The sequence below is a fragment of the Myzus persicae genome, unplaced genomic scaffold, assembly GCF_001856785.1.
Source record: "Myzus persicae strain clone G006 unplaced genomic scaffold, MPER_G0061.0, whole genome shotgun sequence".
Taxonomy (NCBI): domain Eukaryota; kingdom Metazoa; phylum Arthropoda; class Insecta; order Hemiptera; family Aphididae; genus Myzus; species Myzus persicae.
This window is the reverse complement of record NW_019101449.1, coordinates 389,676-417,442: the sequence shown is the minus strand read 5'-3', so window position 1 is coordinate 417,442 and position 27,767 is coordinate 389,676. Positions and strand designations below refer to the sequence as shown.

The 27,767-nt window shown below is 28.9% G+C and overlaps 1 protein-coding gene across 2 annotated transcripts in view; it reads left to right on the top strand.

Annotated features, from left to right (window-relative positions):
- The window catches only part of LOC111029113 (protein outspread-like), a 100,094-nt gene that overhangs the window by 4,853 nt on the left and 67,474 nt on the right, over positions 1-27,767 (top strand). For both annotated transcript variants that reach the window (XM_022307987.1, XM_022307988.1), the window contains exon 2: positions 24,621-24,701. In XM_022307987.1, the coding sequence (XP_022163679.1) occupies positions 24,621-24,701 (81 nt within the window). The remainder of the gene's footprint in view (positions 1-24,620; positions 24,702-27,767) is intronic.

Here is a 27,767-nt window from a genome sequence, read left to right as displayed (position 1 = left end):
GAGCGTACCGGTATCTTAAATCGGTTTCGTGATGTATACTAGAACATCCCCGGAAAGTGAGTACAATGTAGCAACGCAAACTCCGCTAATAGTATTTTAATTTTATTTTCCCTGCAGAAGTGACTAGATTATTACGTTTATACAATACATTGTGAAGGATATATAATAAAAAGATAATCAGAATTAATATTAGCAAATAAGTAATACTCAAAACCATATACATCATTTTAATATTTTGTCTGTCATATAATATCAAGCTTTAAGGAAAAACAAAATTTAAAATGCATAACTCAACTTGTTGAATTGGTCTTAATACTAGGTACCTCCCTACGGGCTACAAATTTCCCAATTGTAATGTCTAGATTTAAAAAAAATTATATGTTAGACATATTTTGATATTATGTAAAAAAAGCACAGCTATTTGCTGTGATAGTGTGATCCAAGTTAAATTTAAAATATAATACCTAGCTATTATTCTTGGACGGTTCAATTTCCGTATGCATATATACCATACCAGGGATGGAAAATCCGTGGCAGATGAAAAATTTAAATACTTATTATATCATATTATATTTTTACTTTTTAGTAATAAATAATAATACCACAGCTTTTTTCTTATATAGGTATATATTTTATTTTATTTTATAATTTAATGGAACGTGGGAAAAAAACAAGTAATTTTTGGCACGTAGCGTTGCCATCCCTGCAAATATATACTAAATGTCTATAATCTATAGTGATACTATATGGTCTATATTTTCCATTTAAAAATACTTTTAAACGTAATTAACTACACAGTTATTGGAATATAAGACAATATTTCAATTGATAATATAGATAAATAAATAAAATGTTTTTTACTGATACTTCTTTTTATTTCCAATTAAAAAAAAAGTCCATTCGCCGAAGGTATATGTCACTATAGTTACTACATCTCCTCCAATGTTTTTGTTTTAATATTTTGTGTTTTTTTTTTAATTTGCCTTAAATATTGTGAAACATAAACTGCAAACTTGTCTATCGTAATGCATTTTGACACCACTCTTATATATATATATATATTATGTATATTGTGTATATTATAATGTATTTTCAACGTTTAACGTTGCATTTTATGACTGATATTCAGTACTTCGTAAAAAATAACAATGTATTGTGTGTAATATATATAACTATACAATATACTAATGTGTATAAAACTTACTGTTATTTTATTAGAGTTTTGCTTCTTGGTATGCTTTTTTGCATAGTTTATTTTTCACTGGTGACGTGTGAAGAGGTGGGAGGATAAAATATGGTTTTATGTGCATGCCGAGCGAGAGGCCTATTATTTAGATGTGTTTAGAGTTGCGAAACATATTGGTTGTTTATTAATTAAACTCGTGACACGGTTATGAATATATTTCAATATCTTAAAAAAATATTTGATAGATTTTCATTTTTTTTTCGTTTTTAAAGTGTGGAATTTCGTTTATGAAATCAACTTAAGCCATATACTGCGGTCACTAGGTCTTAGAGGGTCATACACGTGACCTGGTTCGCCATACATGTGTCGTTAATTTGTAATTCTAAATAATAAATAATTAGATGGTGTTTCCTCCGTTTCAGTATATTATATACTATAGTTCATTTAAATCGTGTTCTTGTAATTTCGAACTAACAACATTAGGTTGCAACACTTCATCACTTCGGCCATACGTATATACTTCGTTGATATTATTGCAGCAGCTGCAAATAAACGGTATTGGAATATAGGTATATATTTTAAAGATAGTTAATCTCAAATGCTTTACAACTATAAATGAAAAAGTAACAGGAATATTGGTCTACACATTTTAAGCTTAAAAGTAAATCAGTTATATACACTGAAGCTTCACCGAGGCACATCTTAAATTCATTAATTTCACTTTCACTTTAATCAAACAAATTAATACAGCTATAGTAAAATTCTATTTAAGTTAAACTATAACTGTATGGCTATACAATAAACGTGATAGGGTGATAAAGCTAACATGTGGTATCTATATTCTACAAACATTTTGAGGGGTACCTCTGAGCTACTCCACTTGATTTATAAATTTTTTTATAAAAAGTTTTTAAATACTTAAATAGGTGTTAAGTGTTATGAGGTTAGGTTAACTAGCTAACTAATAAATTTTACATGAATCATTTGATTTTTAAATATTCCAGTTCTTAAAAATATATTTTGCTTTAAAAAATGAAATGCATAATATAAGTTGTCATTTAAAAAGGTAAAAATAAATATAACTTTTGCCCTCACACATGTTGTTTTGTAATGAAGAAAAAATGTGATATTAATGAGTGTTAATTAATAATCACTCAATACATCTGTTTAATATATTTTTACTCATATACTAATTTAGTAATTTACTATTATTTAATATAATTATGGAAAAAACTATTTATACTTTATTATATTATAACTCTATTAATTCTAAACGACTTGTGTATTTAGTTTTATCTTCATATTTAGTAAGTTAATTTAAGTTTAAAAAAAATTGTTTGGTTAAATTCATTTGAACACTAACTTCAATACAAAATTTTTTTATTCTAGACAAATATTTATTTATAGTATTTAAAAATTAAAATAATATTACGATTCTGCTAGAGATAATAATAATTAATAAATAATAATTAGCTAAAGCTTTATTAAATGTAGATGCTTATTGAAAATGCGTAAATATAGTTTATTTTATTCGTTTAGCTATGTATATATAATGTATTTATTTTTATATAATTATATTGTATGTGTGCTCTAATCTCTAGTTGTATAGGAATAAATCGCTATTACGAAAAATCAGCACCTAAGTTTATATTATCTTTATACTATTTGTTTTTAGAAACACTTGGCCCATATGTATTGTACTGCAGTGTACATTTTTAAGCTCACTTGTGTGTTATACAGAATACTCGTCTAGAATGAAAATAATTATGTTTTGTTTAACTTGAAACTCTAGTCAAACTTAAAATACGGAAGTTTACTAAATAAGCATGCGCAGCTACAAAAGAGATTTAATACACCTATAATATAATATGACAGTTTCTTTGTTTACATTTTGGCAAAGTTTAGAATCTAAATTGTCTAATTGACTGACTAAGTATGCAACACATTACCGAGGTGTACTCAAACGATACCTACATCTATATTCTATGTGTATTTATTTCAGATGTTGTTCTATCTGTCTGTATAATTAATAGAATCAAAAACTACTGAACCGTTTTCTGTACCTAAAATTTATATCAATACATTTATTTAAAGGGTACCTATTTATTATAAATTATTTTCAACCATTATAAATTACTATTGGGTGGCTCACAAGTGAATTTAATTTAATTTTCAGATCACGAAAAATGAATTTTTTTTTGTTTATTTAAATATTGCCATTGATGATATATTATATTACTATTACCTATAATTAGTTGAAATATGATATACATTTTTTTACAAATAAATTTATAAAAAAATTAAGTTTTTGGCTCGAGCTACGCCGAGTGGGTCAGCTAATAATTAATATTATAATTAGCTAGTATATGCATCATCTGCTGTATTTTTTTCGTTGACATTTAAGACTATAGATTTGTTATGAAATTGTTGAATAATAATCGAATTCCTTAACAGCTGAGTTCTGGAATGCGAGTAGGTCGAAGGTCTACTATACATTTTATATACAACTAGTTGTATTGTTGAGACGCCGATAGAAAATTTTGATAATGTCAAAACACAAAAATCAATAACTTATTATGCCAGTGAACTGATAAGATTATGTAACGTTGAAGGGACATCGGTCGTTGGCACCCCTTTTCTTCAGGGGTTGACGTGAGTCACACTCGTTATGCAAAACCAGCTCGGCCATCTTTTTTTGTTCGTTATATACCATCACCAATTTAGGCTGTTTCGCCTGTTTTCACTCATTCACGCGATCGTTGAAAAAACAAACATTGTAATTTATACGCAATATTTTGTATTCAATTTTGTTTTTCGCGCTCCAATATTTAATCTATCCCGTTTCTTAAATGCATTCTATTAGGTGTATTCCAATATACACTGCATTACTATATTACTGCTCATTAGTGGTTTACATCTCCTGATGTATAATTTTAACTACACAATAGTTTAACGATATGAAAATAATCGTGTCAAGTACTCAACTACTCAAGTGTATGTTATTTAGTTTTGACGAGTTTTTATCTACAAGCATTTTTATGTCTAGAAAGATCTAAAAGTTTTGACAGTGGGCATCATTATTACTTCACCGCTCAGTATCGATTGACGATTATGGGTATATAGAAAAAACTAGCCATGACCAAAATTATGTGATTATTAATGTAAATAAATAATCTCTCACACGTGATTGTTTTTAATTTAACACACACGTCTTTAATTCTGAAAACATGATTTTTGCAAGTTATCACTTATTTTGGATAGTTACTCATTACTATTATGTAGTATAATGTTTTAGGCATCAAACACGGTATCAGACTGTATAGTTGAATATAGGTTAGATATCGCGTTCCTCATACCTGTAAACTTAAGTAATATTTGTTTACACCATATTATATTATACAGTATTACAGCTCCTTCCTCTAGTCCTAGACTATATAGTATATTACATTATGTATATAATAATAAAGCACTGTAATAGGACCACCTCGGCGCACGATCGTTGTCGTCAGACGGACATCATATGGAAAAACACGCAATATCCGCCGCCACCACCGCTTCCGCCACTGCAGGTATTCGGAACGCGCGCTCGCGATAAAAGGCGGCGGCGATTGTGCGACGGACGGACGCGTGGAGGAGTATAATACATATAATACAGAAACTGAATGGGAAAAACAAGAAAATCGCGCGGCATCGCGTATACCGTTGCGCCGCTCGTCATATATATATATACAAACACCGACCCACATGTGACCACAAACGAGTCACACCCGTTTAACTGTACTTTACATGTGCCCGTCGTAATTATTGGGTCTGTTGTGTTGTCGTTATTCTATTATTTTTTCTTTGCCATTCTTTTCCTTTTTTTCGTTCGATTTGCATTGTTCTTTTGCAGGTGTATTGCAAGTGGTTTAAGTTGGGTGGCGAATTATGCGGTATATCATCTATAAATACTCGTATTTATGATTGCAGTTTAACTTCTTTTAATTTTCTTTGCATACTTTTTTGTTCCAATGAGTTGGTAAAAATTAAAATAGTCAACAATTTTGTAAATAGCTGTGAATAATATATTGGTGCGTATGCAAATTGAAATTAATAAACTTTTTCAAATAATTTAATTATAAAAAAAGAATCCTGTTTGCGTCACATCAGAACATTTTATAGTCTGAGTATGTAAAAAACAACGATATAAAAAATATCAATTTCTATATCGTACTTACTTAAGTTGCATTTTGATCAATAACGATCTGGAATTTTTCGCCGAGAATTAATTGTATTATTATAAATTTAATATTTTGTATATTAATATATTCATATATTAATGTGCTCATTTGCTTATACAATGCTCATTGTGCCTATTGCCTGCGTGGTTATGTTATATACATCTATAAACTAAAAAATCCTATTCAAATTGCATGTATATGAGAATTAAGAAGTGTCATCAATGGATGGCTCCTTTCATCAAAATAATGTTAACCATGCCATATTTTTTACTTATATCCTATATTCTTACTGTATCAAATAATTATGTAGCATAGTATATTGCTTGAAAAAAAATTGCGGATATAATTTGAAACAAATGTTTGCAGTTAATTTGCGTGGTTAATTATTATTGAATAACTAATATGAAATGTTATGTTAATATATCTTTTGCTTATTGTGTCAAATAAATACTGATTGTAAGGGTTCTACCAGTAAAAAAAGATAACGAGTAAAATCGTAGAAATGAGACTGGAAGAATCGTATATTATATTGCTTTTAAATTATAATAAGTTATTTTCAATAATTATACCTATAATGTTAACGCTCTTAAAATATTTTTAAAACTCAGCCTTATAGGTATTTATAGTAATCAGTATAAGATACTTCGTATACACTATACATATGGGAGAACGCGAACGATGCATTTTTATCGTTATTTCCTTGGCGTCTTCACCTCGCTATAAGTTGCCGCACGCGTGTATAATAATATGTACACACACATACTTTGGTACATATCTATACATACATGTATATAATTATTGTTTTTGACGCCAGTAGAGCGGTTCCAGGAGGAGCCAAAGGAAGAAAAAAAATAAAATTCCAATTAAACCCGTCGCCGCCGAGCTGACTTGGTGTGTTGCATGCACAGTGTATCACACCACACTGCCGCCGACGACGAGTTGGAAATATTATATGCAAACCATGTAATTATCATCATCGAAATGCTTAGAATGCCATTACACACACACACACACACACACACACACACACACACACACACATACCCGTACACGGTATCTTGTGAACTCCGTGAATATTTTACCACATTTGTAACATCCACCCTTTAAAATCAATTTATAACTAAAATTCTAACACTATAATATAAAGAATAAAATGTAGAAAGTAGACTTGTACTTCAATTTAATTTTTCTTTAAATGAAACCAACATAGAAATTGGTACATTAAAGACATCCGCCCTTATGAGCTCCAATAATCTTGGAGTTAGGTAGGTACCTAGTAACCTCCAAATAAAATGTGTATAAATACCTATGTTATGTAAAACAGTTAAGAATAATAATAACAACAATTAATTGATTATTTCACTTCGTTCGTTTTTAATATTAAAACTTATATATTTTACAATATTATATTATTATTATTCATTTTTGAGATTTTTATCCTTCACAAAAGCATAAAATATATACTAATATAATATGCTTTATTATATAATATTATTATTGATTAACTTATAGCTATTTTATAAAAAATTAAAAATACATTTACAATATAATATTATTATTAAATTCATGAGATAAAACCATCACAAAAGTATATAAAATATACTAATATAATATATTATATACTATAATATAAAATATTAATATTTATTTACTGATTTTAATTTTTTAAAAACATATTATATTATTATTGTTTCACTGATTTTTTTATGAGATTAGCAACCTGAAATTTAATTTTCTTCCAGCTTCTTTTTTTTAGAGCTGGTTCATTTTTTATTGCCAATAAGCAATCATGTTGCTGTGGTATCTTATGTAAAGCTATAAATTTTCCCATAGCACGTTTGATTGCATTAATTTCTGAATCACTCCATTTTATGTAATCACCTCTGTTAGACTTAGTTACTACTCTTATATTTTTGTTGTCTGGTTCAAATGAATCATCACTATCACATGATTCTCCAATACATTTTACTGTAAACATTACAAATATATTAAATGAACTAAAAATTTATGACAATTATTGTAGGTATCCAAAATAAATATAGTACCATTTGAATTTTGCCTTTTCATTAACTTTTTTCCCAGTTTTGTGTCTTTAATTATTTTAGGTGGTACATAATATGATTCATTGTCACATTGTTCAGTCAAACTACTTTCTTGGCTTGTAGAAATTGAATCATCTTTGTTTTCTTCTGTAAACAATTCAAACAAATCAATTACATTTAATACATTTAATTCGTGTATAATATAGTGTAATACACTAATACCTACCAGTATCATATTTTTCGTCCTCATCTTCTGTATCATTGGGCATCATATATTCATCGAATTCTTCTAATGTTTTACCTCGTAGTTCATGCAAATTTCCAGACTCCATAGCTAATAATATTTTGCTGATCCGGCTAACTTGTAAAGTTTCATCTGGTAGCTTGTAATAATCATTGTGTATAGCTAAATCATGACCCATAAAATTAGCCAGTTGTTCCTTATCGTTTGAAGTAAGATTTAATAGTTGAGACATAGTTGCAATGTGTTTCCTTAATTTTGTAGATGTTAAAAGATCTGGTGAAGATGCTTTAGACTCAATTGCAGCATTTCGTAAGCAGTCTGATCCACGATAAACTCCTACTACAGTGAATGGTATAGCAAAAATGTGTTCATTTGATTCCAAAATATTGCATTTAGTTCTTATTTGAATCAATAGATCCAGGGATTCCTTCATATCAGTTGTCAATAGCACTGGAACACCTCTACCTCTTTTTCCACGGATTACAAACCTGACAAAATATTTGGATAGCTTAGCTTCTACGTCTGTTAATGATTTATGGATTTCTTCTTGCATTTTTGTTTTATTACGGTTTAAATAATCCTGTAATTTAATTCTTTCAACTTCTCCAGATCTACGTCGATTTAATAAAATAATCTTAGTAAGTAATGCTTGACATACCATTTTGTAAGTACTTTGATTTACCTCTCCATTTTTTATTAGATTAACTCCATTAGATAGTTGTTTGGAAATAAATGTATGTAAAATAGTTATATCTTTAGCATCTGGAAGTGTGACTGATTTGTTAAATTTTTTTTTGTTCAAATCTTGGCCGGCATTAGATGAAACAGAATACTTCCATTCCTTTTGAAAAATTTGATAAAAATGTTTAACTTTTTGCAATTTGTCTGGATTTGAATCTTCAATGATTATCTGGCTCTCCAAAATGTCTGCACATTGAAGAATTGAATGTCCAATTTTCATTGCTACTGATGGATAGATATATGTGTTTTCCTCTTCATTGTAGCCACTGAGTTGTTTTGCTGCATTCACCACAGTTTTGTAATGTTTAGGGTCAAAAAAATCTTTGAAATTGGTCAAATCTGGTACCATTGTCCTTAAGATTGACAAAAATCTGCTTAATTGTCTCATCCGTTGTGAAATATAACCTACTAAATGATGTTGTCTATGATTTTGCAAAAGCCTAGCACCAAATGAACATATAAGATTATCATTTTGAGCTACAAATGTTACTTCATCCGATTTCATACTACTAAATACTTCTTTTTGCAATTGTTTAAAATCATTAGTAGTCTGCAATAGCATAGCACTTTGCATTATTTTATTTCTTTTCTTGGGTAATCCATTTTCGGTATTTTTTGTTTCTTGAAATACACATCTATTTGCATGCCGATAGAGTTTCTTTTTTTTGAAAAATTTGAAACAGTACTTACAAGGTAAATAATCTTTTGTTTCAACTTTGTCATAGGATTTTGGGCGCCTTCCAACAATTATAGATCCTTGTTTTTCTTCTAAAACCTTCCTGTTATAATAAAGATTGCCCTTATTTTTAATTAGCTCTAGACATTTTAATCTCTCTTTAGATTTTTTTGGCTGAGTAATAAATGATCTTACATCTTCTTCTAGAACATGTTGGCGTTCTAAGTGCCGAGGAAAATTTGAAACAAGAAGTTCACAATATAAACAGTATACCCTTTTATCTCTAACCAATTTATTCTGGTCTGTAGGTTGTTTCTTTGAACGCTGAACATTTAATAATGTCCCACTATTTTCCATTTGGTCATTTTTTTCAGTGTTCAGTTGCAAATCAAGTGAAGTTTGAGTTATATCATCCATATCACTTACTTCAGATTCAGAATCAATATTATTTGCAAAATTTGGTATATATCCAGGGCTGCTGTAAAATTCATCAGACAATGATTCTTCATCTTGAGGAATATTATGTTTGTCAGTTAGGTCTGAATTTTTAGATAACTGTAGACCAGGGTATCTAATTGAAGATCTAGATGGTTTATTGGAAATCAACGACATCTTAAAATGTTGTCTTTCTGTAAATAAAATAACACCATGCTATAATAATAGTTTTTATGAAAAATAACATTTTATTAAATATGTGATTATATGGTTGAACTTTAAATTAACTAATTTATTATATATTTTATAATAATAATAATTATTTTATTATAGTAAAACTTTAAACACAAATTATCATTAATTGGTATTTTGCATTTCATATTTCTAATAAGCAAATACAAGCAGAAAAATATTTAAACAACCATGTAGGTATTATATACCTTCAGAAATAGCTGGTGTATTAGTCAAATCAGACGTTGTAGCTACAGGAGAATCAACATTGTTAATTTCGCTATTTCCTTCGAATTCATTTGTCATCGGTAATGTGATACTAGCTGGAATAATTTTCTCATCACAAATATTCATACATTCACTATTCATTAAACGTTCAAAAATTTCTAAAAAATTAAAATAACAAAAAAATTGTAATATAAGTACATAAAAGTATATCTAATCTAATAAATATATAAACATATTCATTGTTAATTGTTACATATTCTGCAAAATACATTTAAAATATGCAAGTGCAGGTACACATGAACAAATATTAAACAACCATGTGTTATATACCTTCAGAAGTAGTTGGTGTATTAGTCAAATCAGAAGTCTTAGCTACAGGAGAATCATCATTGTCAATTTCACTATTTCCTCCGAATTCATTTGTAATCGGTAATGTACTACTAGCTGGAGGAACTGTCTCATCACTAACGTTCATACATTCACTGTTCATTAAATGTTCAAGAATTTCTACAAAAAAACAATCAACTTATCTCAATTTATATAAAATAATATCTAATAAATACATGTAAGAATCTATAGTAAATTGTTACATATTCTGCAAAATATCTTTGAAATATGCAATTGCAGGTAAACATGGACAAATATTAAACAACCATGTGTTATATACCTTCGGAAATATTTGGTGTATTAGTCAAATCAGAAGTCTTAGCTACAGGAGAATCATCATTGTCAATTTCACTATTTCCTCCGAATTCATTTGTAATCGGTAATGTAATACTAGCTGGAGAAACTTTCTCACCACAAACGTTCATACATTCACTGTTTATTAAATGATCAAAAATTTCTAAAAAAAAATCAACTAATTTCAATTTATATAAAGTAATGCCTAATAAATACATGTATAAATTCATAGTAAATTGTTATTCTCCAAATTAAATTTCAAATATTCTAGTATCTACAGTTACTAAATAGAAAAATACTTTAAATTTTAAACAACTATCTATTTTATAGGTACCTTCTGAAAAAGGTACATTAATCAAATCAAACATTTCATGAACATAAGACTCATCATTCCCAATATCATTATTTATTTCGAATTCGTTAATAAACGTTACTATACTGGCTGTAGAAGGATACTCATCAGAAACTATTACACTTTTACTTTTAATTAAATGTTCAGAAATTTCTAAAAAATAAAAATAACAACAGATTTTAATATACATAAAAGTATATCCAATATATACATAAAAGTATTCATTGTTAATTGTTACCTATTTTGCAAAATACATCTAAAATATGCAAGTACAGGTAAAAATAGACAAATATTTAAACAATCATATGTATTATATACCTTCAGAAGTAGTTGGTGTATTAGTCGAATCAGACGTTGTAGCTACAGGAGAATCAACATTGTTAATTTCCCTATTTCCTTCGAATTCATTTGTAATCGGTAATGTACTACTAGCTGGAGGAACTTTCTCACCACTAACATTCATACATTCACTGTTCATTAAATGTTCAAAAATTTCTAAAAAAAAACAATCAACTTATCTCAATTTATATAAAATAATATCTAATAAATACATGTAAGAATCTATAGTAAATTGTTACATATTCTGCAAAATATCTTTGAAATATGCAATTGCAGGTAAAAATAGACAAATATTTAAACAACCATGTATTATATACCTTCAGAAATAGTTGGTGTATTAGTCAAATCAGAAGACTTAGCTACAGGAGAATCATCATTGTTAATTTTATTTATCATCAGTAATGTACTAGCAGGAGTTTTCTCATCAGGAACTATCACACATTTAGTGTTTGTTATAGTTTTACTAATTTCTAAAAAAATACATTTTTTAAACATATATTTTATGGTTAAAATGGTTTATAGGTACCTATCATATATTTTAAATGTAATTAATGACAAACAATATAAATCTGTATCGAGAATTTAGTTTTTTTACTTCATTAATCTTAATATAAAATTAGTATATCTACCTGTGGAAATAACACTCTCTACTGTTTTTGAAACTATGACATTTTTCATTTGATGTTGCAAAAATTTTTCAATCGCACATTTTTCTATAAAGTAAATTCATAATCATAATTGTAAGTATTATTAAACATTTTATACATATTTTATGTAAATGAACATATCTAATGGGTAAAGGTTTTAATGCAATTTGGCAATATTTATTATAATTACTAGGAAAATAAGTACCTAGTTGGTTAAACAGTTTTAATCACATCAGTTTTATTTTTTATTCTATTAATATTTTCATTGTTAAATTGATATATAATACCTAGGTAAATATTTTTTAATAAAAACAATTATACTATTAACTATTTTTATTTTTTTATACAATATTCAAATTAACTATACTATGTTAAAAGAAAAAATATTATTGCCTATAATATTATAAAGGTAATAAAATGCTATTGATAGATATAACATGAAAAATGAATTATATTTTGGATTCTGAGCGGAGCGGAGCGATGAATGTATTGGTTTTACAATGATGGTTTTTTTCAGTTTTTTTTTTTTATAAATATCAATCAAATTTTTTTTTGTTGGGTAAAAAATCTTAAAAATGTAATATAATGCTCTAAATGTATTGTTTCAAAGGCAGATAAAAAATATTAAAAATCTGTAGTCACAATTTTTTTTCCAAGCATTTAAAGTTGAAATTTTGACAAATACGTAAAAATGACGAAAATTTGCAAATTATTTTGAGTTAGAAATTCACAAAAAATTTTCTTTTTAAATCTAAAATTTTAAAATGTAACTCAAGATTTAAAATAAATATCTCAACTTTTATCAAAAATAAAATATCTAAAGACAAATAAAAATAAATTTTTATGAGCGTTTTAAGTTCATAATTTTAAATCATTGGATATTCACTTGATTTCCCATGTAACGAATTACTTATTTGGTTGTAATTTAAAAACGAATAATTGCAGATGCATGAATATTTCAGTGAATGTTTATATTCTCATTTTCTATAAACCATAAGATTTTGAAAACATTTAGATTTATTTTGAGCTGTTTACAGAAATTTTCAGTTTTCAATGTTTTTAGTTTTTTTTTTTTATAAATGTCAATGAAATTTAATTTGGTTGGCCAAAAAGTCTGAAAATTTAATACAAGGTTTCTGATATATTGCTAAAATATCAGTTGAAAATTTTTAAAAATACATTGGCACGATTTTTTTTTATAAGCATTCAAAGTTCAAATTTTTACAAAATTTATCAAAATCTCGAAAATTATCAATCATTGTTATTAAAAAATTATAAAATGTTCAGTTTTTTAAACTAGGGTTTGTAAATTCAAAACAAAGATTCTCATAAATAGTTCATACTGTAATCTATGATGTAAATCTAAAAAATATATAAACACATTTATTTTTTACAGACATTTTAAATTCAAATTTTGACGAAATTACATATTAAAACCAAGAATAACGATTTTAGTTTTTTTGTTATAATTTAAAAATATTATTTGTTGGTATATGAAGCTTTTAGAATATATTGTTATATTTTATATACACACAATGGATAAAAATGAATGTCATGATATAATTGTAAATTTAATATGTGGGTACAAAAAATAAATTGTGATTTTATATTCCCTAAAAGGAGTAATCATAATTATTATCATTAACATGATAAGTAAAAACATACTTCCTGTTTTTAGCACTTTGGCAAGATACTTCCTTCTGTTTTTCCATTTAACCATGTAGGATTGACCAATTTTAACATTACTGTCTATATCTTTAGATTGACACATGTATAGTACGTCATCTTCGATGTACTGTACAGCACTCCATTCTTTTAAATAAAATGTACACATATTAATTATAAAGACATTGAATTGAATAATAGTACCTATATCTCATTACATATTTCTATTATTTAAAATTACATTTTTTTAAACACAAGCGTTTATTTGGTACCTATAGTCACCTACCATCTACTAGCTTCTTCAATTAACATAAGAGTTTATTGGAACATTAAATTTTGTATTAAAGATCAATAGGTAGGTACATTAAATTATATTTTACATTTTTAATTTAATATAGATGTCTTAACCTATCGAGATTCGTGGGTTAACGAAGGTAAGGCTCGAAAATTTTCACTGTCTAGGCTGAAAGATCTACGCCGTATAAGATGTTTTCACATCAATAAAATAAAAACTGTTTTGTGATCTATAACATATTAATATATTATTATAAAACATCTAGACTCTAGACACAATAATAATATATAAAGAAACACAACAAAACGGCCTTTTAAAAATAAAACACGAACGGCCCGGTTGTAATTAAATACAGAATTCGACCTTGACTGTCACGATAATCATAATATTTAATATTTATATTTACGATATCACGTCCCGCCGCAACATACCACGTTCTGTCCAGCGAGACATACAAATAAGTGTATAAATAGTCCACTTAATCGTAAGATATTATGTATAGAATATAATATATTATATATAGATATAAAATATACTTGCGATGACAAAATCGTACGATAAAAAAACGCTCGTGTGTACCGGCCCTTATATACAGTATTACAATTATTATTAGTTTAGTCTACTAAAGCCTAGTAGGGCGATAAATCGCGTCTAGAAAAAAGTACCTAGTAAGACGGAGACAACAAACGCTGGTACGAGTGTACGGCACATATTATTCATGAGTACTTAACATTTTTAAAGATTATTATTATAATTTATACCCCCAATGACATATTAAATGCATTTTTTTGGTAATGATTAATTCAACCTATTGGGTACCTGTTTACTATAAATACCTATATTACTATTAGCAAAATATAATGAATAAAAATATAAAATTATGTAGTTAGTGGGTTAAAACGATATTATCATAACATACATTTTGAATTAATTTGGTAATGAAACAACTCGTAAACCTACGAAAAATCTCAATAAAAAAAATAAAAAGTTAATATCCCGTTTATTTAATAATATAAATAATGCATTAGAAACTTAAAAACTTACCGTCAGTAACAGCACTTCTTTTAATTCTGGTGTTCATTTAAACGAAAAATTAATATAACGACATTAAAATATTAAACTTGAGTACCTTTATATATAAATATAAATAATAGGTAAATATGATAAAAAAAAAATGTCTAATGGAATTGTACATTAACACACACAAGGATAATAATTGATAATCATTAAAAATACAACACAAAAAAGTAACATAAGAATAGTAAAATCGTCACCGGCTAACATAATATTTACGGACAGCGAACGATAAGCAAGTGAGACCAAGTCGAGTCCGTCAGAATGCTTTTGGCCGATCAAATAACAAAATATACAAAAAAATTAAATTAAGAGGAAAAAAGAGTTTGCATAAAAATTAAACCAATGAAAAAACAATAATACACTAGATAACAATCATGAATCAATTGATCGACGCCTCCCACCGACTCACCAACTATCATAACATTATTTTAATATGAAAGATACGTAACATCGATATTTTTTTGATATCGCACAGACAAGTTGATTTTATGATGTATTAGCAATATGTACACACATTGTAATATATGTACCTTATGAACTCCAGACTTAAAATACTTTTTAAAACGTAGTTTATATCATTATATATTGGTGTGTATAAAAGGAGGTTATAAAGTTGCAAAATTCCTCATTCTAATCAGGACATCACACAGACTCGTTGGTTTTCTAACATTATAGTGTGATGTTTACACACATTGATTCATATGTACCCTATGACCTCCGGACTAAAATACAATTATTTTAAAGTAGGTCTATAGTATATTAAGGAAGTGTGTAAATGTGGAAGTCTTAAGGGTGTAATTTTCTTCGGCTTTTTTTGATATCGCACAGACAAGTTTATTTTATGATGTATTAGCAATATGTACACACATTGAAATATATGTACCTTATGAACTCCAGACTTAAAATATTTTTTAAAATATAGTTTATATCATTATATATAGGTGTGTACAAAAAGGAGGTTATAAAGGTGCAAAATTCCTCATTCTAATCAGGACATCACACAGACTCGTTGGTTTTCTAACATTATAGTGTGATGTTTACACACATTGATTCATATGTACCCTATGACCTCCGGACTTAAAATACAATTATTTTAAAGTAGGTCTATAGTATATTAAGGAAGTGTGTAAATGTGGAAGTCTTAAGGGTGTAATTTTCTTCGGCTTTTTTTGATATCGCACAGACAAGTTTATTTTATGATGTATTAGCAATATGTACACACATTGAAATATATGTACCTTATGAACTCCAGACTTAAAATATTTTTTAAAATATAGTTTATATCATTATATATAGGTGTGTACAAAAAGGAGGTTATAAAGGTGCAAAATTCCTCATTCTAATCAGGACATCACACAGACTCGTTGGTTTTCTAACATTATAGTGTGATGTTTACACACATTGATTCATATGTACCCTATGACCTCCGGACTTAAAATACAATTATTTTAAAGTAGGTCTATAGTATATTAAGGAAGTGTGTAAATGTGGAAGTCTTAAGGGTGTAATTTTCTTCGGCTTTTTTTGATATCGCACAGACAAGTTTATTTTATGATGTATTAGCAATATGTACACACATTGAAATATATGTACCTTATGAACTCCAGACTTAAAATATTTTTTAAAATATAGTTTATATCATTATATATAGGTGTGTACAAAAAGGAGGTTATAAAGGTGCAAAATTCCTCATTCTAATCAGGACATCACACAGACTCGTTGGTTTTCTAACATTATAGTGTGATGTTTACACACATTGATTCATATGTACCCTATGACCTCCGGACTTAAAATACAATTATTTTAAAGTAGGTCTATAGTATATTAAGGATATTGATTCCGGAGTTCATAAGATACATTTGTATATATTAAATTCAATGTGTGCAGTAAATATTGCAAAATAATTGGCTAAGCAACGCATTTCTGTCGTAGGTAATAATTTGTGGAATTTAGAAGGTATTTAAATGTATGCTTTTTCATTTGATGTTCGTTATGTACAGATTTTAATGTTTGTCAATATTGTCGATGTGCGGTAATAGGTAGTTGGTATTTTTATACGTTTAGAAAATATTTTTACCATAGAAGTTGAGTTTTGTGTATTTTTATATTATAATTTTGACTGGAGTCAATAGTAGCGTCCCCTAACTAAGACGTGTAAAATAATGAATAATATTCAGTTGGATGCTTTAATAGCGCTTATACTTTTTTACCATGTCTAAACACCATAAACCCGTGTAAATCTCAAAGTGTTGCGCCGTCTATAGTTGAAAATTGGAACTATTTAACACTTCGGAATTACACACAACCGAGTTATATTGGACTTTATGGATTCCGCCCTTGGAAAGACATTTATAGGGTAAAAAATTGTGACGATTACGAAAATGACATCAACTCTTGTGACCTCCGGTTTTCGGAGGTCACTATGACACTTGGAAGTCATAATGCCGGCTTGTATCCCGATTGTGGAGGTCATAAGATACGCTATTCAAACCCACACACACACACACACACACACACACACACACACACACACACACACATACACACATTTATATTGTCTAGAGCGTTTAATAAACGCGCATAAATGTATATCGTTTGAATAGATTGTTGGCGACGGAGGATTGTTATATATATAAATATAATATAAAAGGCAAATTTTTTTTCCGCCGTTGACTATTCACCTATCTTGGTATAATAATAACAGTAATAATATATAATATAACAGCAGCTGTTGCCTTAACGTGGGTCAGATATTATAATCACTATAGCGTACGCGTTGGTATGTAAAATAAATTCAGAAGATATTATTTAAATTTTTATAACAAATATTTATCATCATATAATAGCTTTAAATTCCAAGCCCAACAGCCTATAATATTATTATTTGAATGGAAAACAGTATAGCTCACTAAGCCAGTAATAATAATCAGTGTATACAGTATTCGTCAATGTTCACGAGGGATGGGGATATCACAACATTTATTATATACATTTTTTGGTAAATGTTTTGTCCCACCCCGAACATTTTGTTTTCATATTTATTTTTTTCCGTCACCATCCTCATAGCCGGCTTGCTTTTAGTTGTGTAAAACATAACGGTTCCTTGTTGGTCAGCCGACGCAACGAGTATAATATAAGTATACATGTACGGCATCATCAGAGATTACACTGCGTTTTTCTCGACGTCGCGTCGTATATATTGATGTTTTATTTGAATAATAATAATAGTGTACAAGTAGTACTCGGACTTGCTGCTTATCTTGTCCGTGTACAACACACACGTATGCAAGCGCGTTAATGATAGGCGTGAGCGGTGAGGAGATTATATTGAGAACACGTTTTGGAAGTGTTTGTGTGTGTGTTTCTTGACGTAAAATAGAATAATAATAATCGTTATACGATCGGAGGTAGTTGGGTTGATGACGACTCTATATTATAATACGAGAAAATCAAGCGAGGTGAAACTCGTAAAATGTAGATTTTAGTGCGAGTCTCTCAACCCCAGTCAGAGTAATATATTGTGTATAGGTACAAACGACTACGACTATTCTCGTAGTAGTAATCTTATCGTTTTTATCGGATTTAATGACCATCGAGGTGAAAAAAGTGTTATCACATAAAATAGAATTTTACGTATGATGCAGTGTCCTATATAATCAAGATCTGAAAAATAAATATACTTCAATGTTTGTTTTTTTATGCTGTCGTAATCTATACGACATACGTAAAATCATAGGCATATAAAATATAGCAAATATACAATAATGAACACCTATTATTATAATGTATATTGTGTATCTACTATACTGTATATACTAATATACTTCTATATGGTCATTTAAAATTCAGTTGTATAAATATATGAACTATTTTAATATATTATTTTATAAGTTGTGATCGAGCATCATATATATTTATGATACGACTGTTATGAACACTATACCTGTGCATCTATAACGTGCCATTTTAATATTTATAATGGATCAAAATTGTGTGAACATTTTAAACACGAATTCTTTTTTATGCATTTAATGTGCTCCCGTTAAGAATTCTTTAATTAATTTCAATATAAGTATATGCATTATATTCTATAATAGAGTCGTAAATATATTTTTAATTTATGGTGTGCAATTAAATATGGGCTCTTTTTAATTTAAAAATTTGGTTATTTATACCTTGTTAATATTATTTAATTGCGTTGATCTAGATACAATTTAAATGACCTAGTATACTTAGATGCTTTTTATTAAATTGGTTTTTGTCCTCAATTTTATAATAATATAATTTATTTTATGGAAATGAAAATCACCGCTGTGACGTTTATTATTTCGTTATTTTTCTAACCGACAAATAATCTATATTAAAAAACCACAAAAATAATTCGTGTTATTTTTCAAATTTTCTTCGTATTTTTCTGATATTTTACCAGATATTTCACTTACAAGTTTGGAACTGTTCTCAATGTTTAAATATAGTACCTATTGTGGCTAGTACCTACCTACTTTCTATAAAATTGCACAACGGTTAAATTTAATATACACCATAAATTAAACATCTCGTAAATATATTTGGAAAAATAACAATATGATATAGATACTAGTTGATTCAGGTATCACTTATCATGAATTTCAAAGCTTAAATAATACAAATAATTCGAAGTAAACTACATTATAATTAGTTACTGCCGAAATGTAGTTATTTTATTATAATATTATTCTTATATAATTACAACGGTCAACGGATACTGTGTGACTAGGTACACTTTAAGATATAATATAAATATATAATATATCCTATAACATCTAATCATCTTATTGTGTGTAATTATTTTGTACTACGCATTATTATCTGCTAATATTATGTATGTTATAGTGTTTTATATTTTTGTTAATTATTAATTTTATATAAATGTCAAGGGCCTATCCCGTTTACTATTATAAATAAATAAATAAATATATCGTAAGTAGTGTGAATTGTGAATGTACGTATTATGCTCGTCCGTTTGTTTTATCTATTGTGCTTTTTACAACCTATAGGTATTCTAAACTAAAAACGTCGGGCCTACAGTTAATCGAATATGTGTTGAAAATATTAAAATATGTGATATAGTTTATACATAATGTTATTTGTTGATCGACACTCTACATATGATTATTGATAATTATATGAACTATAGAACTAGACCACTTAATATTTACCACTTTTAACAATATTGTTGTAATTACTAACTATCTATTGGTTTAAAAAAAAGTTATACTCTCAACAACATTATATTCTATATAGGTAAGTATCTATCGTAGCTATAGTTTTTTAAAATTATGATATACTCGACGATGACCAATTAGTTTGTCTAATAAAATCGTAATCTGAGTTCATCGCACAAATATGTCGCAGTGTCGTACTATGGTGTGTTCTCAACGAGTCGTACTTGTCTCTTAGGATGTTATGATGAATATCAACTAAGTACCGACAGCCAGCTATAAGAATAATATAAATAGTGTTACTGCCTGTAGTTGCACGCGTAATCCTTAATCTTAGTACTTCGCCGCCGTAACGAAGGAACTCGGAGCGACGAGAGATAAACATACTTATCACACCTCGTTTGACTGACGCGCGTTACTGCAGTATAGGTCAAGGTCGCCGGACATTTTAACACGATGTGTGAGAACCACCGATGTCACACAAGGCAGGTTTAATTTTACCTACTTTATGGTTCATATTATAAGCTATACGAGTCGCCGCAACCGATGTTGTTTATACACCTTAACAATTCGGAAGTAGGCAAAGTCCGCATCCTATATATTTTTACCAGCTATATAAATATAAAATAATATTATATTAATAATATTGGTATAATAAAATATTTTTATACATTTTTAATAATTCCAACTCGTGGTTATCGGATGATTTAACTTAATTGGGCACATAAATTAGACGCGATTGCGCGATCGCGTGGAGAATAAGAAAGAGGATGGCCGAGGAAATAATAATAATAATAATACAAATAATAACATAGACCGATTATAAAATATGCCTCTCCTCCTCAACGGTTGTGGGCGAAGTGTATGTTTTTAAAAATATATATAGTGAGTAGGCTCGGGGGACTTAGGAAAGTGCTTGTAATAATTGCGTTTGAAATCGCATGGTCTGCCGCGACTATATTAGGTATATAATATAAGAGCGAAGAGGAGGCCATCATGCGTCGCACACGCCACACTGTAACCGCCGTGATTAACGGGCTCTTCCAAAAGGAGACCCAACCGCCGGCCCGGTCTTGTAGTCCGTATAACGCACTTTTTTACGTAGGTATACACGTATTCTTACGGTGCCTACTTTACCTTACATTATATTGTTATTAATATGTACGTACAAATTATTATTCTTCTTTGAGTTGTATGCGTCTAACAGGTAGGTATTCAATTTACGCGAGTTACGACCCTACTTATACACAACACACACGTTAATTGATTTTCTACGTCGAAAATAATTTATTAATCTTGAATCGATTATATTTGGACGAGAAATTGAAGTATGGTTTATTATCCTAAAAAAAGTTTTTAGTAATTTATTTATTATCTATAGAAGTATATTACTGTGTATTGAGTATTTAAGTCAGCTTTAATCATATTTATAAAAATGAGTAATAAATATGATTCTTGCTAAAAACAAAAACTTTTGAAATTGATAAAGATTATATTGGCGCGAGAGGCAGAATGAATAATTTTGATTATGAAAGGTAGGCAAGTATTTGTTTTTATGATATGATTTACTTGAGACATTTATAGCTCGATAAAAGTTAGTATATATCACTTTAAGGATTGTATAGCCGTATAGGTCGATGAACTTGAAGTGCTCACCGTTCATAACATAATATATATATTAGTGTCATTGAAATCCATATTGTCAATATTGGCTTTACTATGGAGGCATAGTGCGTTACATATAATAGTGAGTATAGTATACAATATACATATATAATATACTATATTACATAGTCAAAACTTTTCCCACTGTCCACTGATGTCTACTCGTATAGACCTTTGAAGCCAAACCCTTTTATTTAATTATCAATCAATTATGTTGATCGAATATACGATATAATAGTATCCGACATGCAGCACTAGCAGCAGCAGCGGGTAAATAAAAAATTATGCATATAATATGTGTACAATAATGCAATATATACATATTTAATATTATATATTTATACAAGGAGAACCAAATGTGTTGCAATACGAGTAGTTCTGGACGTGGTATATATAATAATATATAAAATATAGTATCGTTATTTTTTTCTATGTTGTTCATACAATAAATAATGTTCGGATACCAACGGGCTTGTACAAAACGAACGAGAAATAAATGTCAACACACGCAAGCGTATGAATATTATTATATATTATAATTTATAATATACGAGTAACCGCGATTTTCTCCATACTTTTTTTGTGACAGAACTCACTACTATACTAAACGATTTCGGTCGAAAATAAACATCACACGCACGAGTTTATTATTATATACAACTCCAATATTGTGTACTCGTATTTGGAACTTGCAAAGTTTTAGGTTATGCCAGCCGCCTATATATAGGGCGCCCCAGGACACGTTCAGCTGTTGATTTTTTGAGAATAACGGCTAAAACCGCCGTGGTTAGTGAGATTTATATACCATGACGCCGTTTATTAATTTTATATTTTTCATAAAATGTATCTACCTATACCAATCTGTATATTATAATATATCGTAATATACAAATATTCTTGATGTAGTGGTTTAGTGAAAGAGAACGTAGAGTATCAGATACCGGAATACGCTATTACTAGTTTGAAACCTTTTATACAAAAAAATAATTTGATGATTTATTCTTTGGATAAAATTTTTATATAATATACTTATATGTATATTCATATATCAACTAACTAACAAAACAAAAAGTAAATATAAAAATAAGTAAATTATGACACTGTTGGTATACATATATATAGTATATATGGTATACGTTTATTGAATTATGTTCACCATAATCCGTATATGATAAAGGTTCCTACTAAACTAAACCTAGGTATACTATACATAGGTACCTATAGGGACCGGCTTCTCGATAGTAATATTTAAAGTAGTATAATTTATATTCTCATTAATTTAAAAATGCTTACTGTATTCTTTATAAGATAGATTTACAAACAGTAATAATAAACACACCTATTTTAACAGTATTAAAAATCTAGATATTATTCGTTATAGATGAACCTTTCTTATGTGTTCGTTGAATGAAGAAATATGTATTAATAGTTTGTACTTGAACTTGGATTTTTGAAAAACCCTTTTAAAGTATCCCTAGGATACCCTAGGTATCTATATAAATAGATATCGAAGACTTAAATCTAAAAGTCTTTAAAAAACTTTAAAGTTCCGGATTTGTGTGGAAGTTATTTGGCTGGTTTGACGATAATATTCTGTTTACTCAGTATGAAAATAATATGAAGCTCGTATTATTCGGATGTATTGTTTTTTCACCCTATTTGTGTATATTTATAATATATATGTTAAATGTAAAATATACATGTAAAACGATAATTTTAAAACTTGCTGTGACAGTTTTACGGTTCATGCCAACAATACTTTAACGCTCAACTGTGCAACTGAATAGATGAAATTAAATTTTTTTTCGACCATATTGGAACATGCTTATTAGTAATTACATCGCGCGTCTGTGCGAATAACAAAACAACTGTTTTTTTTAATTACTCTGCTGTTAACAACAACACTTGCTAGTTGGGTCGAACAAAACAATAGTAGCTGTGTATTTGTGTATATATCAGGACAGAAAATTATGTCTAGTTTATAGATATATTATAATATAATATGATTTTTTCGTTGGTTATTACTTATTACTTATTACTATTGTTCTCTTAATATATATTATTAAGAAATTACATATTTATCATAGGCTGTAGACGATAGTGCTTATTTTATTGAATTTTCAAACTTTAATATCCGTTGAACGCCATTAAATTTAGAGCAAAACAAGTGTCGAAAGCCTTCCTTGTTAAGCTTTTTCTTTTCACTAATCCTGTGAGAAATCTAAGAAGTCGTTAAAAATTCTCAGTAATCCATCACACACGACAAGTAACGAATTAGAAGACCTACGAGTACTCATATACCTACATATATACTTATACTTTACTATACCACAACCGCGGTGTCATTGACTTGTAGGAAAATTATAACCTTTTGACCTGACTCTATATATGATGAATCTGGATACGGAAATAATGTTGGTTTTTATACGTCAATAGATTGTATTTGCCTACATATTTTCGTAAAATCATGAGTAATGATCAACAATTATAAATAGTTATAAAAAATAAATAGTGTAAAAACTTATATTAAATATATATTTGTTACGGTTTGATTTATAAAAACAATTCCTGAAGCAATATTTACTCTATTAACTTTATTTACATATTACGAAATAATTAAATATGCATTTTAAATCAAATGTGATTATGTATGGTGTACCGATAATAATGTATGATATTATAATTTCTGTTTCAGGCTACGAGGAAGGCTGTGAAATGCGGATATTTATTCGTTGCACCTGGTCGAGACTTTACCAACCCCATCAATCGAACAAAGGTAATTATTTGAAAGCATATTTATATTTTAACTCTTGTGTATTTGTTACACTGAAAATGGGATTCGAAATCATAAATATTGTGACACATTCAAAAACGTGATTAAGACATTAATTGTACATTTACAATACAGCAAGCAAAATATTTAAAGCTACTCGAAAATGTAATAAATCATTTTTAAGTTTAATTAATTTAATACAATCTTAAAATGTATTGAAATCAAAATGAGTTTGTTTGTAGTTTTTAAAAAATTTCAATTTTTAGATATCTTGGTCGGTCGGTAGATATTAGATATTTACTTTAATTTCATCCAGAGGTAAGACTAATTTGCAGCTACTATAGAATATAAATATCTTAATTGATATGTATCATTTACAACGGTAAGATGAACGAATTTGTTTGTTAAAAATAATATTGCTTTGCTCCATTAATCCCTCTCGAATCAGGTTTTTTTACCTGGTAGACATTTTTTCGAATCGCAAAAACCAGTCAATCGGAAATAGTGAAAGTCGTCAATGATGTTTTCACCTAAGGGATAGATGATATTATTTTGGTTTCTCTTTTTTTATCAGAAAGTTTTTGACCATAATTACGTTTTGAATGGGATAAGAAGAGAACTGTTACAACAGTTGGTCGTGGTCAGTGTGTGTATATAATTATAATGGCCTACCATAATAATGCAGTAATGATCAGAACTTGTTTTTTTTTTTTACTCCGAGATAATTTTGTTTATTATCATTTTGCCCCCTATACACTGCAGTGCATACATTGTTCATGAATGTCGTGTGTGAGCTAGTAAAAATGAATGACTGGTACACAACATTATAAACGTAGTAAAAATCTAAATAGGTACCTAAAAACTTTTATCTGAGGTCTACTTTGATGAGTTTTTTCGTGTTTTTGTGGTTAGCAAAAATTTCCCATTGTTTTCATTAAGTGTCATGCATACCTGTCTATATACCTAATAGGTGTATTCATGTAATTCTGTCATAGACTAATTCAGACTGCCTTTAAGGTCATGTTTAACTATATAAGAATAAACCTTAAATTATATCGACGTACGTCGATGTATTGTATTTTGTTTAAGACATACCTGCGTAAAACATTATATTAAACATTTATATGACTAGTTGTGAGTTTATACATATAATATACCAAATGAACTGCAGTGCTGGAGAGGCATGAAGAGTAAAAGATATATATATACTATTATTACGAAACCAGTCCGATAGTTGCTGGTCGTCTACAGGGAGTTGTCGTTGTTTCAATAGGAGATTAATTTAATGCGTTTTACCGAACAATCGTCGCCACTTATTTTTCGTTCTTACATCGTATGCAGGCCTTTTTCAGTTTTCCTGTCTCTTTGCATAAATAAAGTAAATGTATTTGGAAAATGCACACAGCCTACTCTGCAGTAAATCCCCGTGTATATAAAAATCTTATTTTTATTCTAGCAGCTCTGCTCTCATTGTTCAATATGAATTCGCTGAGTCTTCATTGCCATACTGATGTATACACCGTGTATTTATGCTACTTCTTCGGTTGTACGAAAATATAGTACGCCTGCTGTTATCATGTTTAATATTTATAAACTCTCGCCTAGAAGACGCACGCCCGCCACCGTTATAGACAACGCACACACCCTGTATAGTAAATATAATAAAATAATATTATTATACGTTACGTTACTCAGTATGGTGTATATATATACATACACACACAATGTAATACTTATACACGTCTTGTTCGTTGTTGTATTCCTATACCAGGAGTAAGAACAGAAACAGGATGGGTATACGTGTTCGTCACGTAGTATTGTTATTAACGGAAGACGACCGTAGTAGAAAAAATTAACGGTCAAAAAATAAGGAAAATAATATATACGATGAAAAAAAAAACACCAAACACGGATAGTGGCTGGAGTCAAAGACAACGACAGAGACGACGGCGACGTGACTCCGGTCGCCAGTCAACCCGAACAAGCACGTAACAGATGATCCTTTTTTCATATTTATAATCACACAATATATATTATATATATAGACATACAGTATATAGATTTTGTTGTTGATGAAATTGTATTTTAGAAATGATATAAATTTACCGAATGTTCATATTTCTACCTAGTTTTGGCTATTAAGAACATATGAAACTATAAATATTATTTTATATTATATCTAAATAGCCAAATATGAAGTTTTTGGTGGTCTTCTTCTGAACAGAGCCTGCGCCTCGTAACAAATATCACATCGTTGGAATACGCATCCTGGGCCCGTTTGTTTTATCTCTTCTATATGACGTAATTTACAGCAACAACGCCCTTTATTGTGTGTGTGTGTACGTAGAATTTTTCTTCTTCACCATTGGTTATATATAATAAAATAATAATAATAGTAACATGCAATACAATAATAATGATCAGTATACGCGGGGACGATGTATTGTCTTTTCGAGTGGGCGTCGCTGGAAGGACAGTGTGCGGTGCGTGCCTATCCCGACAAAACGCGTACACATATTATCATACAACGCCGGTTGAACGGTTGTCGTTGTCGTCGTCAAATAATAGTATATACTATATACTTGCTAATATAATGTAGTATATATAGGTTCATCGACGTTACCAAATGAGGATGGCTCGCGTGCGCATAGACCACACGCTATACAGACGGGTGGGAAACGTCATCATTGTCGTTACGTGCATTTCGCATTGTTGCGCCGTGTGGGCTTGACTAGGCCACGTGGCCTAGCCCCCCTTTTTTGGCGTTCGATGTGTGATGAAGGCCAGATCCACACCGGATAAATATTTATAGATCGATATAAATAATACAATGATGTTGAAATAATACGATGTTGACTACTATATTATACCAACATTAATTTATACATATATTCGAGCTACAGAAACTTAAAGCTTTTGTAACAAATCAAATACTACCGTTGCTAACCTCCCGGTATACCTTATGAGAATAAGTACCACACGAACGCTGCCGTTTCGATGATTTTTAGAAAAAACTTGGTCGATAGAGCTGGAATTTAATAACTCATATAAAGATCGACCAGTCTAAAC